The 15,456-nt window shown below is 46.3% G+C and overlaps 1 protein-coding gene across 1 annotated transcript; it reads left to right on the forward strand.

The window, feature by feature from the left end:
• Positions 1-72: 72 nt before the first annotated feature.
• LOC138962880 (uncharacterized) lies at positions 73-14,981 on the forward strand. The gene is made up of 3 exons (XM_070334847.1): positions 73-190; positions 6,694-6,929; positions 10,434-14,981. The coding sequence occupies exons 2-3, from the start codon at positions 6,712-6,714 to the stop codon at positions 14,401-14,403; spliced, it is 4,188 nt and encodes a 1,395-aa protein (XP_070190948.1). The 5' UTR covers positions 73-190; positions 6,694-6,711; the 3' UTR covers positions 14,404-14,981.
• The last annotated feature ends 475 nt before the right edge of the window (positions 14,982-15,456 follow it).

The raw sequence follows: 15,456 nt of genomic DNA on the forward strand, positions 1-15,456 counted from the left end.
AACATTTCTTTCTTTAGAAATGACATCACATTTGGGGCTTAAGCCCGATTTTTACGTAGCACAACCACCACTTCCTGAATTTCGAGAAACCAACGGCCATTAGTTGGCGGCTAGCTAACTTACCGTCTCTGTGCGTCAGTTTCCTTCCTTGGTTGCGAGACTCATGACCGGTTCGGTGTTCTGAAACCAGGTATGTTAAGTAGTAACAAATATGCCAGACTATTGATTATCAAAAATGTGTTAATACACTGAAAACCCTAGACAGCTGTAAATAAAATAAATGCGCGTGGTATTCACCAACGAACATTTGAAATCAAGTTTAGAGCGAGCGAGGAAAGAGGTCAGTGCGGGGACAAGCTGTACATGTCAGGGGTGGATATATTGAACACACAACACCTTGCCAACAGACTCTTTTGAGGGACGGACGGTTTGTTGAGTCACAAGTATGATACGTACCCTGTCCGTTCAGCTTTGGCGTTTTGTCGAGTCAGTGAGTGTGGATTGAAATATGGCGTTCTCTTGAGAGAAATTCAAATGTTACGCCCTCACGGCAAAGCCATTAGGGGCATGTTCCCGGGTTTTTAACCCGACTTTAGATGAGATACACAAGTGTGTGCGTGTTTAGGTGGTATCAGCCATCTGCACTTATTGCAGAATGGCTGACCGAGGTCTTTTACGTGCCACTGTGATGACACGGGGGTGGGAGGTGGATACCGTCTCTGGGTCTTCACATACTGACAATTGACCCGTGTCCGTCCCGGCCCGAATTCGAACTGAACCTGCGACCTTTCGACCAGTGCTCTGCCACCTGGGCCCCCATGGCGGCGTGTATTCAACATACTCGGTGCTCTGTGGTGTTTGTGAATTCCAGACTAAACTGAGCCGTGAACGAGACCTTGTTACAATACACGTGTGATTTACAGCTCTGGTATTTCTGTGTACAAGTAGGCTACCGCTTCGTGCCCTTTTCTGAGATTGCCAGACGTCAGTGTCACATATTTTGTATCCGTGTCAGCGACGGCTGGCTGGAAACAACTGTTCACGTACACTGAAAACCAGGAAGACGGACATTTTGTGCGCCCAGATATGGCGACGACAGAGTGTGGTTTATACTGTCAAAATGCGACTGCCATACATATTTATACTGTCACAATGCGACTGCCATACATATTTATACTGTCACAATGCGACTGCCATACATATTTATACTGTCACAATGCGACTGCCATACATATTTATACTGTCACAATGCGACTGCCATACATATTTATACTGTCACAATGCGACTGCCATACATATTTATACTGTCACAATGCGACTGCCATACATATTTATACTGTCACAATGCGACTGCCATACATATTTATACTGTCACAATGCGACTGCCATACATATTTATACTGTCACAATGCGACTGCCATACATATTTATACTGTCACAATGCGACTGCCATACATATTTATTCTGTCACAATGCGACTGCCATACATATTTATACTGTCACAATGCGACTGCCATACATATTTATACTGTCACAATGCGACTGCCATACATATTTATACTGTCACAATGCGACTGCCATACATATTTATACTGTCACAATGCGACTGCCATACATATTTATACTGTCACAATGCGACTGCCATACATATTATTCTGTCACAATGCGACTGCCATACATATTTATACTGTCACAATGCGACTGCCATACATATTTATACTGTCACAATGCGACTGCCATACATATTTATTCTGTCACAATGCGACTGCCATACATATTTATACTGTCACAATGCGACTGCCATACATATTTATACTGTCACAATGCGACTGCCATACATATTTATACTGTCACAATGCGACTGCCATACATATTTATATTGTCACAATGCGACTGCCATACATATTTATACTGTCACAATGCGACTGCCATACATATTTATACTGTCACAATGCGACGGGCGTAATGGCCTAGAGGATAAGACGCCGACCATCTTTGCAGTAGGTTATACCTAATACACATAAACACATACATTTGATACAGACACAGACACACAAAAACACAGACACACGGCCAGATTGCTATTCCAAGGATCACGTATTACAGACGTGAGTCAAAACATCGGCTATATTTTAGAGCGCGTCCCTTTGTTGCTTAAAGGCCCAGTCTGCCTCAAATGGTTTACAGAACGATTTAAATCTTCTCACGAATAAAGCAGTTCTAACCTTATGGTACTCACTTGCTATTGCATTTAACAGCATTAAATGACACAGTTCGTTTTAATGGCTATTTTTCTTGCGTAAACCACGCACCAGATTTCGTGGTTTATTTTACCATCGTGAACCCTTGTCACACACTTTCCTTTTTTTTCCTCACAATTTCTTCGTCAGTTTGTGATTTCAATGCGACTCGCTATATCTGCAATAGCACGTAATTAATTGTGTACCTCTGAATCTAAAATGCAACAAACGACTGCGAGTCACACGAACTTATCGGCGGGAGTTGGCTTCAGAAGAAGCAAGCGCTATGCAGAAAAGTCGTCTACTTGCGGAAACACGACCTTTGCGTGATTCCAGTAGGTATTAATTTAGTTTTACTAAAGCCTGCTGGGACACAAGTAATGGGTTAGTGCATTTGTAAACAGGAATCGCTTGACAAGTGGCCCCCTTCATCCCCCCCCTTCCTCGTCCTGATATGGCTCTGCGTAGTCGGCTGGACGTTAAGCAACAAATAAACAAACAAACAAACAAACCTTTGCGTGAACTGCTTTCGGGCTCCTTTTTTTCAAACTTTCAAAACTTCGAGTTGTACTGATCTTGTCTTGGTGAAAAAAGAAATCTTTTATGATTTAAGAATGTTTGTGTAACAGTATTGGTGTTAACCGTTCATAATCGGTATTTTACCAGTTGGGAAATGAGAAAATACCGGAACAAAATTGGATGCCGGTATGACCTACAGATTGATTTTTAGAACTACCGTTTTTTTCGCTGGTAAAACAACAAAACCAGTACTCTGAGTTGGACTCGTGTTGGTTTGAATGACCAGCCTACCGGTATTTTTCTGGACTGTTTGCATTATTATGGGGGCGAGGACGCCCCCATTCTATACGGATAGTTTCGAGGTTGACCATGGGCAGCGCCATTTTGTTGTGAAATACGTCATCAGTTTGTGTACACAGGAAGTTGTGACATCCGTCACCCTATGGGAGGGGTGACGTCAAAATTGTTCATCTGTAGAAAGTTGTGAAATCCGTCACCCTATGGGAGGGGTGACGTCAAAATTGGTCATCACAGAGTTTGTGTAACACAGGAAGTTGTGAAATACGTCACCCTATGGGAGGGGTGACGTCAAAATTGTTCAACAAAAACATGATATGTCGCATTGTGCAGGGTCAACTGCAACAAACTCAAACCGAGCCATTCATACCTACCTGTATTTGAGTGACTTATATACCCGACATTTTTATTTCTTATTTTTAGCACAGGTGTAGGAAAAATCATGAACCAAAATGTTATTTATTTTCTAATTTAACATTTTTTTTACAAATATGACCATGGTCTTTTAAACATACAGTGACATTAAACATTGTTATGTTAAAAAAAAGAAAAAAGAAAAAAAGCTTTTGTGCGCAAATCAGAAAATACATTGTACATTTTACCTACAGGCCAAACCGTGAGTGTCTGTGGCAAAGCCCGACCCAGGAAATTGCACTGATTTTATATTTAGATCAAAGGGAAATTGTCAAGAACAGGCGCTTGCATTTGGATGTGTCCAATGATAGTAGGTTTGGTTGTGATCAATCAGAATAATGTAGGAATAAAAATGTATGACAGTTTAGTATGATGACATGTAATTCACATATGCTGAAATATGATATTATACATCATGTAATATTATTATGGCTGTTGCCATGACCATGAAACCCAACAAAGGTTTAATGTAATGTAATTCAAAATACCAAAACCGAGCACCTATTAATCTCGTCTTTGCGCGTGAAGATTGAGGCCGTCTGCCAGTAGCGGTTAGGTCATACAGTGGAACCCCTCTCTAGCGACCTTTAAAATGTTGACAAAAATCGGTCCTTGTCGAGGGGGGTCCTTACAGAGGGAGGGGGGCGGAGTCAGGGGGCCACAAAGAAAGTCAGATTTAAAAAAAAAAAGAAAACAGAGAAGTTTGAGTTGCTGACGACCGTTCCCTCTGAAAGCAAACTGCTTCGATTTCATGTTTGTCCTTGGTGTCCACCAGTTCTGGTGCATGTACTACCCTGGCCAAGTTTCCTCTCAAGACATCAAAGAGACCGCCCCAGTATACTCTACAGCCTCTGGGCGAACCACCTCTCATAGCTAAAACTGGGTCAATGACCCCTGGGAAGAAGGTCAGTGTCTATAAAATTTTACTCCTAGGCCTGCGGCCAGGGGGGGGGGGGGGGAGTATACCGGTACCATTTGAGAATCAGACCAAATGAGAATTGAACCATTTGAGAACATCCTTTTTTTTTTCAATCACTACATCGAAGGCCTGCGGCCCGGGGTTCACATGGGTTGGTTTGTTTGTTTGTTTCAAACCCACACCCATATACACACATTTCCCATTTAAACCATTTGTCGGCCCCCTGTCGATATTTATCGACTAAGTTCCTTGTAAAAGTTTGCGTACCGGTTTGAAAAAATACTAGCGCCATCAATGTGTTACAAGCTGTCAATTGATTATTTAGATTTTAAAAGTTAGTTCTAGCGCAAAAACGATGCGTCCGATTGTGGTACCAGACAAGTCCGGCTGGCCACGCAAAAATAAATTCTTTGAAAAAATGCTCGCTCTTTACGGGTGGCACCTAGGATGTTTTCAAGCGGTGAGTGTTTAAACGAAAGGGTGTTTGTACTGTGTGTAACGGCCTGACAGTGTCTGTGACCAGAAACTGATGGTTTACGGGAAGCTGTGTGTGCTTAAATCTTGAATAACTACCGTTGTTCTATAAGATAGTCTTGAGTCGAGCGTTTGCAAATGCCTGAGCCTGAAGGCGGGTGTAACTTACACCTCTTGGTATCAGTCTGCCTTAGAGATGAGGACGACAGTTGGCCAGATGGCTAGAATAGCGCGCTGCATTTCCTGCATAGAACTAAGGCGCGTCTGCCGCGACGGTGCCTGAGCTAAACATTGGTGGGCACTGCTCACAGCCCGACACACGGCACTGTAAACATTCCCCGTCCCTTCACCTCTCTCGCCACCATCCGCCCTACCCTTGGTCTCATGCCTGAAGAGACGATGTTCGGAAATAACTCGATCAGGATTTTCAAGCCGTGTGGCAGAGTTAGTGCCCCACAATGTGAGGCGGAAGTGCACGATGCTGACTGCGGCTTTCGTGAACAACTGACTCGATCTTAAGTGGTGTTCACAAGTGACATGACAACTTTCCCCCAACTTTCAAACGATTTTAGTCGGCACCAAGTCAAATCAAAATCGCTGCCCATGTGAACAGCGCACACGCTCAAACTAGTTTTAAGCGGCGATTCTTGCCAGACTTGAAGGCCAGTGCAGCTATCGGACCTACCTCCTAATGCGATAAGAGCGGTTTGGCTGGAGCTATAACCAATCAGTAAGTGCAATAAAAAACGCTGGCGCTGGACCCGAGTACTCTTCAGAATGGCTCGCTCCCCCAGTATGAAAGTGTTTGTCTTGTGCACGTGGATTTTTAAAAAAAATTTAAAAAAATTTAAATTTATTTTACACAATTAAAAAAATTATCAGAGTAAAATAAAACATTAAAACGTTCATAATAAACAATAGTAAACAAAAATAAAAAAAAATAAAAAAATTAGACCGCTCATGCCGGGAATCGAACCCGGATCACTTTGGCCATAGTCGGACGCGCTTTCCATCAAGTCATTGGCAGTGAACTCAAATGACTAGACTGCTAACGTTGCTGCTTCATAAAATTAGGTCGCGCAGTGGCACACGCACGCAAAGCACGCACGCACGCAAAGCCTGGTTGTCGCTGGCTGACTGGGCGGTTCTATGAGCCCATGAGCGATACGCATGCTTTTCATGACGCACGCGTTCGGCTGTTCTATCAGCTCAATGGCTGGCTGTCGCTCCGATTGAATTCGTCCAACCGTCAAGAACTTTTGTGTTTTTTAGGGCATTTAGGTCCCAGGTAACATTATGAAGTTTTAATACGATCAATCGGACCTATTATCAAGTTAGTGTATCAACTTTTGAAAGAACTGCGCCCAGTAGTTTCCCAGCAATAAGCTGTTAAGTCGAGACAGACAGACAGACACACACACACACACATGCACAGACACACAATTAAAGTCTGCTGGACCCTCCTACTGCGTACTCGGGGATAAAAAAAAGTCTGCGCAAAATCTTCGCCAAGTCACGGCCGAGTCGAGCAGTGCTTAACTGAGTTTTGGAGTCGCTGCTAAATCTGGCTTAAATCGTACCTAAATCGCTTGGGCCGTTCGCATGGCAGACCTCAGTTTTGCCGACTTGGCCTCGACGACTCGGGGGCGATTTTCAAACGACAAAAGTTGGGGAAAAGTTGGTCGTAAGTCTGCCATGTAAACGGCACTTTATGTGTATGCCATGCAGTGTGCGCTTTAAATGACATCCTTTGCTTTCGAAAATACGCATATATATAGTAGCCAAGAAGAGATGTCTTGGTTTATTTAATCGACGTCGTTTGTCTTTAAGGAGCAAGAATGATGAGCCATGGCTGGTTCTGGACAGCGGGAGAAGTTCCTTCACGCAGTGAGAGACTGTCAGTGGCAGACAGTGAGTCAGCTGGTGCAGCAGGGATCCAGCCTGGAGCAGAGAGACGTGGCTGTCAGTCAGGCTGTCACACACAGCCAGTGGGGGCTAGTCTCGCAGCTCGCGCATCTCGGAGTCAGTCAGCAGTGCAGAGACCTGGCTGTACACAAAGCCGCAAGGTAAGACACCATGCTGTCCTGTGCCTCTCTGTGTGTCCTGACACCTGACTGTACACAAAGCAGCAAGGTAAGACACCATGCTGTCCTGTGTCTCTATGTGTGTCCTGACACCTGGCTGTACACAAAGCTGCAAGGTAAGACATGCTATCCTGTGCCTCTCTGTGTGTTCTGACACCTGGCTGTACACAAAGCTGCAAGGTAAGACATGCTATCCTGTGCCTCTCTGTGTGTTCTGACACCTGTCTGTACACAAAGCTGCAAGGTAAGACACCATGCTGTCCTGTGTCTCTCTGTGTGTCCTGACACCTGGCTGTACACAAAGCTGCAAGGTAAGACATATGCTATCCTGTGCCTCTCTGTGTGTTCTGACACCTGGCTGTACACAAAGCTGCAAGGTAAGACACCATGCTGTCCTGTGTCTCTCTGTGTGTCTTGACACCTGGCTGTACACAAAGCTGCAAGGAAAGACATGCTGTCCTGTGCCTCTGTGTGTGTTCTGACACCTGGCTGTACACAAAGCAGCAAGGTAAGACATGCTGTCCTGTGCCTCTGTGTGTGGTCTGACACCTGGCTGTACACAAAGCAGCAAGGTAAGACATGCTGTCCTGTGTCTCTCTGTGTGTCCTGACACTTGGCTGTACACAAAGCCGCAAAGTAAGACACCATGCTGTCCTGTGCCTCTCTGTGTGTCCTGACACCTGGCTGTACACAAAGCTGCAAGGTAAGACACCATGCTGTCCTGTGCCTCTCTGTGTGTCCTGACACCTGGCTGTACACAAAGCTGCAAGGTAAGACACCATGCTGTCCTGTGTCTCTCTGTGTGTCCTGACACCTGGCTGTACACAAAGCTACAAGGTAAGACACCATGCTGTCCTGTGTCTCTCTGTGTGTCCTGACACCTGGCTGTACACAAAGCTGCAAGGTAAGACACCATGCTGTCCTGTGCCTCTCTGTGTCCTGTCACCTGGCTGTACACAAAGCTGCAAGGTAAGACACCATGCTGTCCTGTGTCTCTCTGTGTGTCCTGACACCTGGCTGTACACAAAGCTGCAAGGTAAGACATCATGCTGTCCTGTGTCTCTCTGTGCGTTCTGACACCTGGCTGTACACAAAGCTGCAAGGTAAGACATCATGCTTTCCTGTGTCTCTCTGTGCGTTCTGACACCTGGCTGTACACAAAGCTGCAAGGTAAGACATGCTGTCCTGTGCCTGTCTGTGTGTTCTGACACCTGGCTGTACACAAAGCTGCAAGGTAAGACACCATGCTGTCCTGTGCCTCTCTGTGTGTCCTGACACCTGGCTGTACACAAAGCAGGAAGGTAAGACATGCTGTCCTGTGCCTCTCTGTGTGTTCTGACACCTGGCTGTACACAAAGCTGCAAGGTAAGACATGCTGTCCTGTGCCTCTCTGTGTGTCCTGACACCTGACTGTACACAAAGCGGCAAGGTAAGACACCACGCTTTCCTGTGTCTCTATGTGTGTCCTGACACCTGGCTGTACACAAAGCTACAAGGTAAGACACCATGCTGTCCTGTGCCTCTCTGTGTGTTCTGACATCTGGCTGTACACAAAGCTGCAAGGTAAGACACCATGCTGTCCTGTGTCTCTCTGTGTGTTCTGACACCTGGCTGTACACAAAGCCGTAAGGTGAGACATGCTGTCCTGTGTCTCTCTGTGTGTCCTGACACCTGGCTGTACACAAAGCTGCAAGGTAAGACATGCTGTCCTGTGCCTCTCTGTGTGTTCTGACACCTGGCTGTACACAAAGCTGCAAGGTAATACATGCTGTCCTGTGTCTCTCTGTGTGTCCTGACACCTGGCTGTACACAAAGCTGCAAGGTAAGACATGCTGTCCTGTGCCTCTCTGTGTGTTCTGACACCTGGCTGTACACAAAGCTGCAAGGTAAGACATGCTGTCCTGTGCCTCTCTGTGTGTCCTGACACCTGGCTGTACACAAAGCTGCAAGGTAAGACACCATGCTGTCTTGTGTCTCTCTGTGTGTTCTGACACCTGGCTGTACACAAAGCTGCAAGGTAAGACATGCTGTCCTGTGCCTCTCTGTGTGTCCTGACACCTGGCTGTACACAAAGCAGCAAGGTAAGACATGCTGTCCTGTGCCTCTCTGTGTGTTCTGACACCTGGCTGTACACAAAGCGGCAAGGTAAGACACCATGCTGTCCTGTGCCTCTCTGTGTGTTCTGACACCTGGCTGTACACAAAACCGCAAGGTAAGACATCATGCTGTCCTGTGCCTCTCTGTGTGTCCTGACACCTGGCTGTACTCAAAACCGCAAGGTAAGACATCATGCTGTCCTGTGTCTCTCTGTGTGTCCTGACACCTGGCTGTACACAAAGCAGCAAGGTAATAAGACACCATGCTGTCCTGTGTCTCTCTGTGTGTCCTGACACCTGGCTGTACACAAAGCCGCAAGGTAAGACACCATGCTGTCCTGTGTCTGTCTGTGTGTCCTGACACCTGGTTGTACACAAAGCCGCAAGGTAAGACACCATACTGTCCTGTGTCTGTCTGTGTATCCTGACACCTGGCTGTACACCAAGCAGCAAGGTAATAAGACACCATACTGTCCTGTGTCTGTCTGTGTGTCCTGACACCTGGCTGTACACAAAGCCGCAAGGTAAGACATCATGCTGTCCTGTGCCTCTCTGTGTGTCCTGACACCTGGCTGTACACAAAGCAGCAAGGTAATAAGACACCATACTGTCCTGTGTCTGTCTGTGTGTCCTGACACCTGGCTGTACACAAAGCAGCAAGGTAAGACACCATGCTGTCCTGTGTCTGTCTGTGTATCCTGACACCTGGCTGTACACCAAGCCGCAAGGTAAGACACCATGCTGTCCTGTGTCTGTCTGTGTATCCTGACACCTGGCTGTACACCAAGCCGCAAGGTAAGACACCATGCTGTCCTGTGTCTGTCTGTGTATCCTGACACCTGGCTGTACACCAAGCCGCAAGGTAAGACACCATGCTGTCCTGTGTCTGTCTGTGTGTCCTGACACCTGGCTGTACACAAAGCCGCAAGGTAAGACACCATGCTGTCCTGTGCCTGTCTGTGTGTCCCGACACCTGGCTGTACACAAAGCGGCAAGGTAAGACACCATGCTGTCCTGTGCCTCTCTGTGTGTCCTGACACCTGGCTGTACACAAAACGGCAAGGTAAGACACCATGCTTTCCTGTGCCTCTTTTTCTGTGTGTTCTGATGACAGTATTGTCTTTCTCATTTACTACCTGTGTGATCCTTCTGTGCTGTGTGTGTGTGTGTGTGTGTGTGTGTGTGTGTGTGTGTGTGTGTGTGTGTGTGTGTGTGTGTGTGTGTGTGTGTGTGTGTGTGTGTGTGTGTAGAGCTCAGAGTCTCCTGTGGTCAGTGTCTTTGTACACAGTTTTGTCTACCCTGTATATATATTTTTGCTTTCTCTTTCCAGACGATTCGACTTTGATGCGAAAATAATCCCTATTCATCAAAGTAAAACTCTGATTTGCAGATACTGCCTGTGGGACACTGTTGAGGTACTCGTTGCCGCTGGCGTCAGCAGTGATAAGAGAGACTTCCTCCTCCAGCGAGGTCTGCGACAACGACAATGGGCCCTGGTGTCTCGCCTGTTGTCACTGGGGGTGGGCCAGGAACCACGGGGCCTTGTGGTGACAGCAGCCTTAGAACACGGACAGTGGCGGTTGGTGCTGGATGCTCTACGTCTTGGTGTGAGCCAGGAACTACGGGGCGTGGTGGTGACAACGGCCTTGGAACACGGACAGTGGGAGCTGGTGCTTGACACAATACGACTCGGCGTGAGCCAGGAACTACGTGACCGGGTGTTGACAAAAGCCTTGGAAAACGGACAGTGGGGGTTGGTGCTGGATGCCCTGCGTCTCGGTGTGAAGCAGGAACTGGTGACCAAGGTCTTTCAGGAGGTCGTCAGTCAGAAAAGATGGGAGCATGTTCCGAGTTTGGTGAAACTTTGCGGCAACAATGACCACACAGACTTTGTTCTGCGGAAAGCAATCATGGCCTGTCAGTGGAACTGTGTGCGGGAACTGGTCAAGACTGGTTTGACGCCGGCACAGCAGGGCCTGGTCTGCAAGGAGGCCTTGGAATGGGCGCACTTTGACTGTGCTGTAGAACTTCTTCGGCAAGGATGTGAGCCGGACTGTGCAGAGCGCATTGTTCTGGAAGCCTTACGGTGGAGGCCATGTTGGAATCTAGTTGAACTTTTGAGAGAGGGTGGCAGTAAAACAAAAGTGCGTGATGTAATTCTCCGCACTGCGATGACACACGGGTGTTGGACGGAGTATGTGATGATCCTGAAAGAGACTGGGGCAACAGAAAAGGAAATGGTCGAACTAGTCACAACAGCATTTCACGCGATGAACTTTGTTGTCATGCTGCAACTCCTTTCTCTCTTTGCCTCTGCAAGACGGGTTTTTAAACAGGTGCTCCTTCGAACAAGATTTCCTGCTCATGCCATTAATACTTTGCACACGCGTTTGGTGAACGATCATCCGGACCTGGCTTTACATATGTTGACTGCACAAGAAATGTGGGGCATTGTTGTGGGCATGTTCAGAGACGCTCGTCTCAGCCGTAAAGACAAGCGGTATGCTCTTAGACATGCCATTAGAAAAAGTGCTTGGAAGGCCGTAAAAAAAATGGTGAGAAGTCCCTCCACGCATCACAGTGAACGCCGGTATGCTTTTCTGCAAGCCGCCAGACGGGGAAAATGGCGCCTTTCAATACAAATGAGCACTTCCTCCAAAAAGATTTCTCTCAGTGACAAGGTATTTGCTTTGAGGTTGTGGCTCAAGCACGGTCTTTGGAATTGTTTGCAAGAAGTGCAGGATAAATGGGTTGGTCATTCAGGAGAGAGAACAACCTTCATGAAATGTATTCTAGAGGAGTCAATCATAGCTGAGAAACGTGAAGCATTCACCGACACTGTTATTGAAATGGACTATGGAGACACATTCTGTAGTTTTGTGTTCGACAAAGCTATTGAACACAACAAATGCTACTTCATTGTTGAATTCTGCCTTCAGAGGAAAGACGCAAATGAATTCAAAGCTGCAGTCAAACTGGCAATTGAGAAGAAGAATTGGGGTCTTCTAAAGAATCTGATAGAAGAAACCAGCGACTGTGTTGATGATGAATGGGATCCTGATGATGATTTTAAACTGAGTTTGTTCTTCCTATGCGTGCGAAGTATTTTAAAGGAAGAGGATTCCTGGCAAATCGTCGTTCCTGCTTTGAATGGCTTCTGTTATCTTTTTGAAACAATGGATGCCGTGTCTTGGCATCCAGACGAGGATTTTCGGGATGCCAGCACTGGATGTGTCATTCGAACTCTTGCAGCGTGGTGCCTTGACCGATCTTACGGAAATGCTGGCCTCGTACTTTCTCTCATATCTGGCTACACGGGGAAAGTCACTGATCAGCTAAAAGACTACATAGTCACGGCGCTGTATACTATTAACGTTGGTTTCGTAGTTCGCCTTTTTTCCGTTGTTTCATCTGGAAGGAGAGTCTTTAAGCAGGTGCTACTCCAAACACGCTTTTCAGATCATAACATCAATATTCTATGTAAGTTTTTGGTGGACGATCACCCGGACCTGGCTTTACATATGTTGACTGCACAAGAAATGTGGGGCAGTGTTGTGGGCATGTTCAGAGACGCTCGTCTCAGCCGTAAAGACAAGAGGTATGCTCTTAGACATGCTGTTAGAAAAAGTGCTTGGAAGGCCGTAAGAAAAATGGTAAGAAGTCCCTCCACGCATCACAGTGAACGCCGGTATGCTTTCATGCAAGCTGCCAGACGGGGAAAATGGCGCCTTTCACTACAAATGAGCACTTCCTCCAAAAAGATTTCTCTCAGTGACAAGGTATTTGCTTTGAGGTTGTGGCTCAAGCACGGTCTTTGGAACTGTTTGCAAGACGTGCAGGACAAATGGGTTGGTCATTCAGATGAGAGAACGACCTTCATGAAATGTATTCTAGAGGAGTCTATCATAGCTGAGAAACTTGAAGCATTCATCGACACTGTTATTGAAATGGACTATGAAGACACATTCTGTAGTTTTGTGTTCGACAAAGCTATTGAACACGACAAATGCAACTTCATTGTTGAATTTTGCCGTCTTACACAACACACGGATGATTTTGAAGCTGCAGTCCAACTGGCAATTGAGAAGAAGAAGTGGGGTCTTCTAAAGAATCTGATAGAAGAAACCAGCGACTGTGTTGATGATGAATGGGAACCTGGGGAGGATTTTGAAGTGTTCTGTCTATGTGTGCGAAGCATTTCAAAGGAAGAAGACTCCTGGCAAATCGTCGTTCCTGCTTTGAATGGCCTCTGTGATCTTTTTCAAACATTCGACGCCCTACATTGGGATCCAGATAAGGATTTTCGGGATACCAGCACGGGATGTCTTGTTCGAAATCTTGCAGCGTGGTGCCTTGAACGATCCTACGGAAATGCTTGCCTCGTTCTTTCTGTCATCTCTGGCTACACGGAGAATGTTACCCGAGTCATTGATCAGCTGAAGGACAGTATACGCCGAGACGTCTTGATGTTTTGCTTAGTTGTTGCTTTGAACTTGTCTGACTGGGAGTCAGCAGTGACGTGTCTCCACCACCTTTCCTTTGCAGAAGCAGATACAATATTCGACGAAGATTTCCATGATACCGAACTTGCTGACTTGGTGGAAACTTGCAGGGGAAGAGCGCAGTACAAGTGGGTGGTATACCTCGGAGTCTACACAGAGGACTGGGAGCAAGTTAGAACAGCTCTGGAGTTGTGCGAAGACACATCTGTTGTGGACATCGCTATTCGCAAAGCTTCATCTGAGGGAGAATGGGACATTGTAGAGAGCCAGCTTGCCCGGTGTTCCCAGGACAATAGCCTTCTGTGTACTATATTTTCCCGTGCTGTTGAAGCAGGACAATCGGACATGTGTACAGACTTGATCTCCAAGATAAATATTTTACATACGAGTGTTTCCATTCAGTCACTTCTGTTAAAGGCTGTCACAAGTTCAGGAGACAGAGAAGAGATGGTGAAGTTGTGCATTGAATTCGGGCTTTCCACACACATGACGACATGCACATGCACGTCAGCACACGGGTGTTCTGTGTGCTGGGATTGTCCAATCAAAACTGCTCTGAATAACGGACAGATGCCTCTGGTAAAACTCCTGTACCAAGCAGGAGCCTGCTCTAACAAACAGCTCTTCCGTTGCAAAGAGAATGCTGACCTCAGAAATCAACTTCAGGGTCAAGGTCGCCAAGACATTGTGGAGTACCTGGACCACGCAGCAACCACCCCGCGTATCCTGCAGGACCTGTGTCGTCTGCAAGTGTCGCACCTCATTGGGTGTCACCCTGACCGCGTGGAGAGAGTTATGTCCCTTGACATGCCTTGGCCTGCTAAAGATCTGATCAACTTTAATGACGTGTTGTCTTGAAGTCTTCGCGGGTACTTGTATCAATTCCATGCAAACGCTGTGACCTCTCCTGAAAGAGTCTTTTTAATACCCCTGACTAGAGCGCAGAATTAGCTTCCAGTAGGGAGTGAACTTGACGCCGCGATAGTTACGGGACTGAGTGTAAGTGACCACACGTTGTCGCACCTCTCATGCCTTTCCTTGTAGTGTTTTCAACGAGTCGTTTTTGTCGTCATTTCGAACACTTTGTTGTTGTGAATAGGACCGTCATGTCAATATTTGTGAGTACGAAAACTCAACACACACACACACACACACTCTCTCTCTCACACACACACGTGCACGCATGCATACCCCCACATACATACACTCATACATGCACACACCAGAAGCACACAGACAGACAATGACACAGACGGACAGACAGACGGACACATACACTCACACACACTTACGCAACCAACACACGCACACACGCAAACACAAAAACACACAGACACAGACACACATTTATATTTACACACACACACACACACACACACACACACACACACACACACACACACAAACACACACACACATACACACACACACACACACATACACGCAAACACACAAAAACACACGCGCGCGCACGCACACACACACAAACTATTTAGAAACATACACATACACAAACACACACATCATGCAGATTCTTTTTAAATTGTACAGATATCTAGGACTGCATATCTTTTAAATAAGACACGACTCAGACGAGATAGTTTCTCTAAATCCGTTTTTCTATGTGTTTTCTTTGTAAAAAATGGAAAGATCTGGTAGTTGGAACAATGAGTAAGTCAAAGAAACGATAGCACCGAATGTCTTGCAGCCTATTTGCGTCAATTCAATAATCTTTAAACTGTAAATGGTGGAATGCACCCGTGTCTTACAACAGCTGCAAACAATTATCTGTCTATTAGGTTAGAAGCAAACCCCTTTATATCTTTGAAGTGAACGGTCCACTCGCGTCAGAAACAGGCGGTTAGGCATGTCTGCAGGTGGTGTTTTGTAACGTAGCGCCTTTCTCTGCTG

This window comes from Littorina saxatilis, linkage group LG3, assembly GCF_037325665.1.
Source record: "Littorina saxatilis isolate snail1 linkage group LG3, US_GU_Lsax_2.0, whole genome shotgun sequence".
Classification (NCBI taxonomy): domain Eukaryota; kingdom Metazoa; phylum Mollusca; class Gastropoda; order Littorinimorpha; family Littorinidae; genus Littorina; species Littorina saxatilis.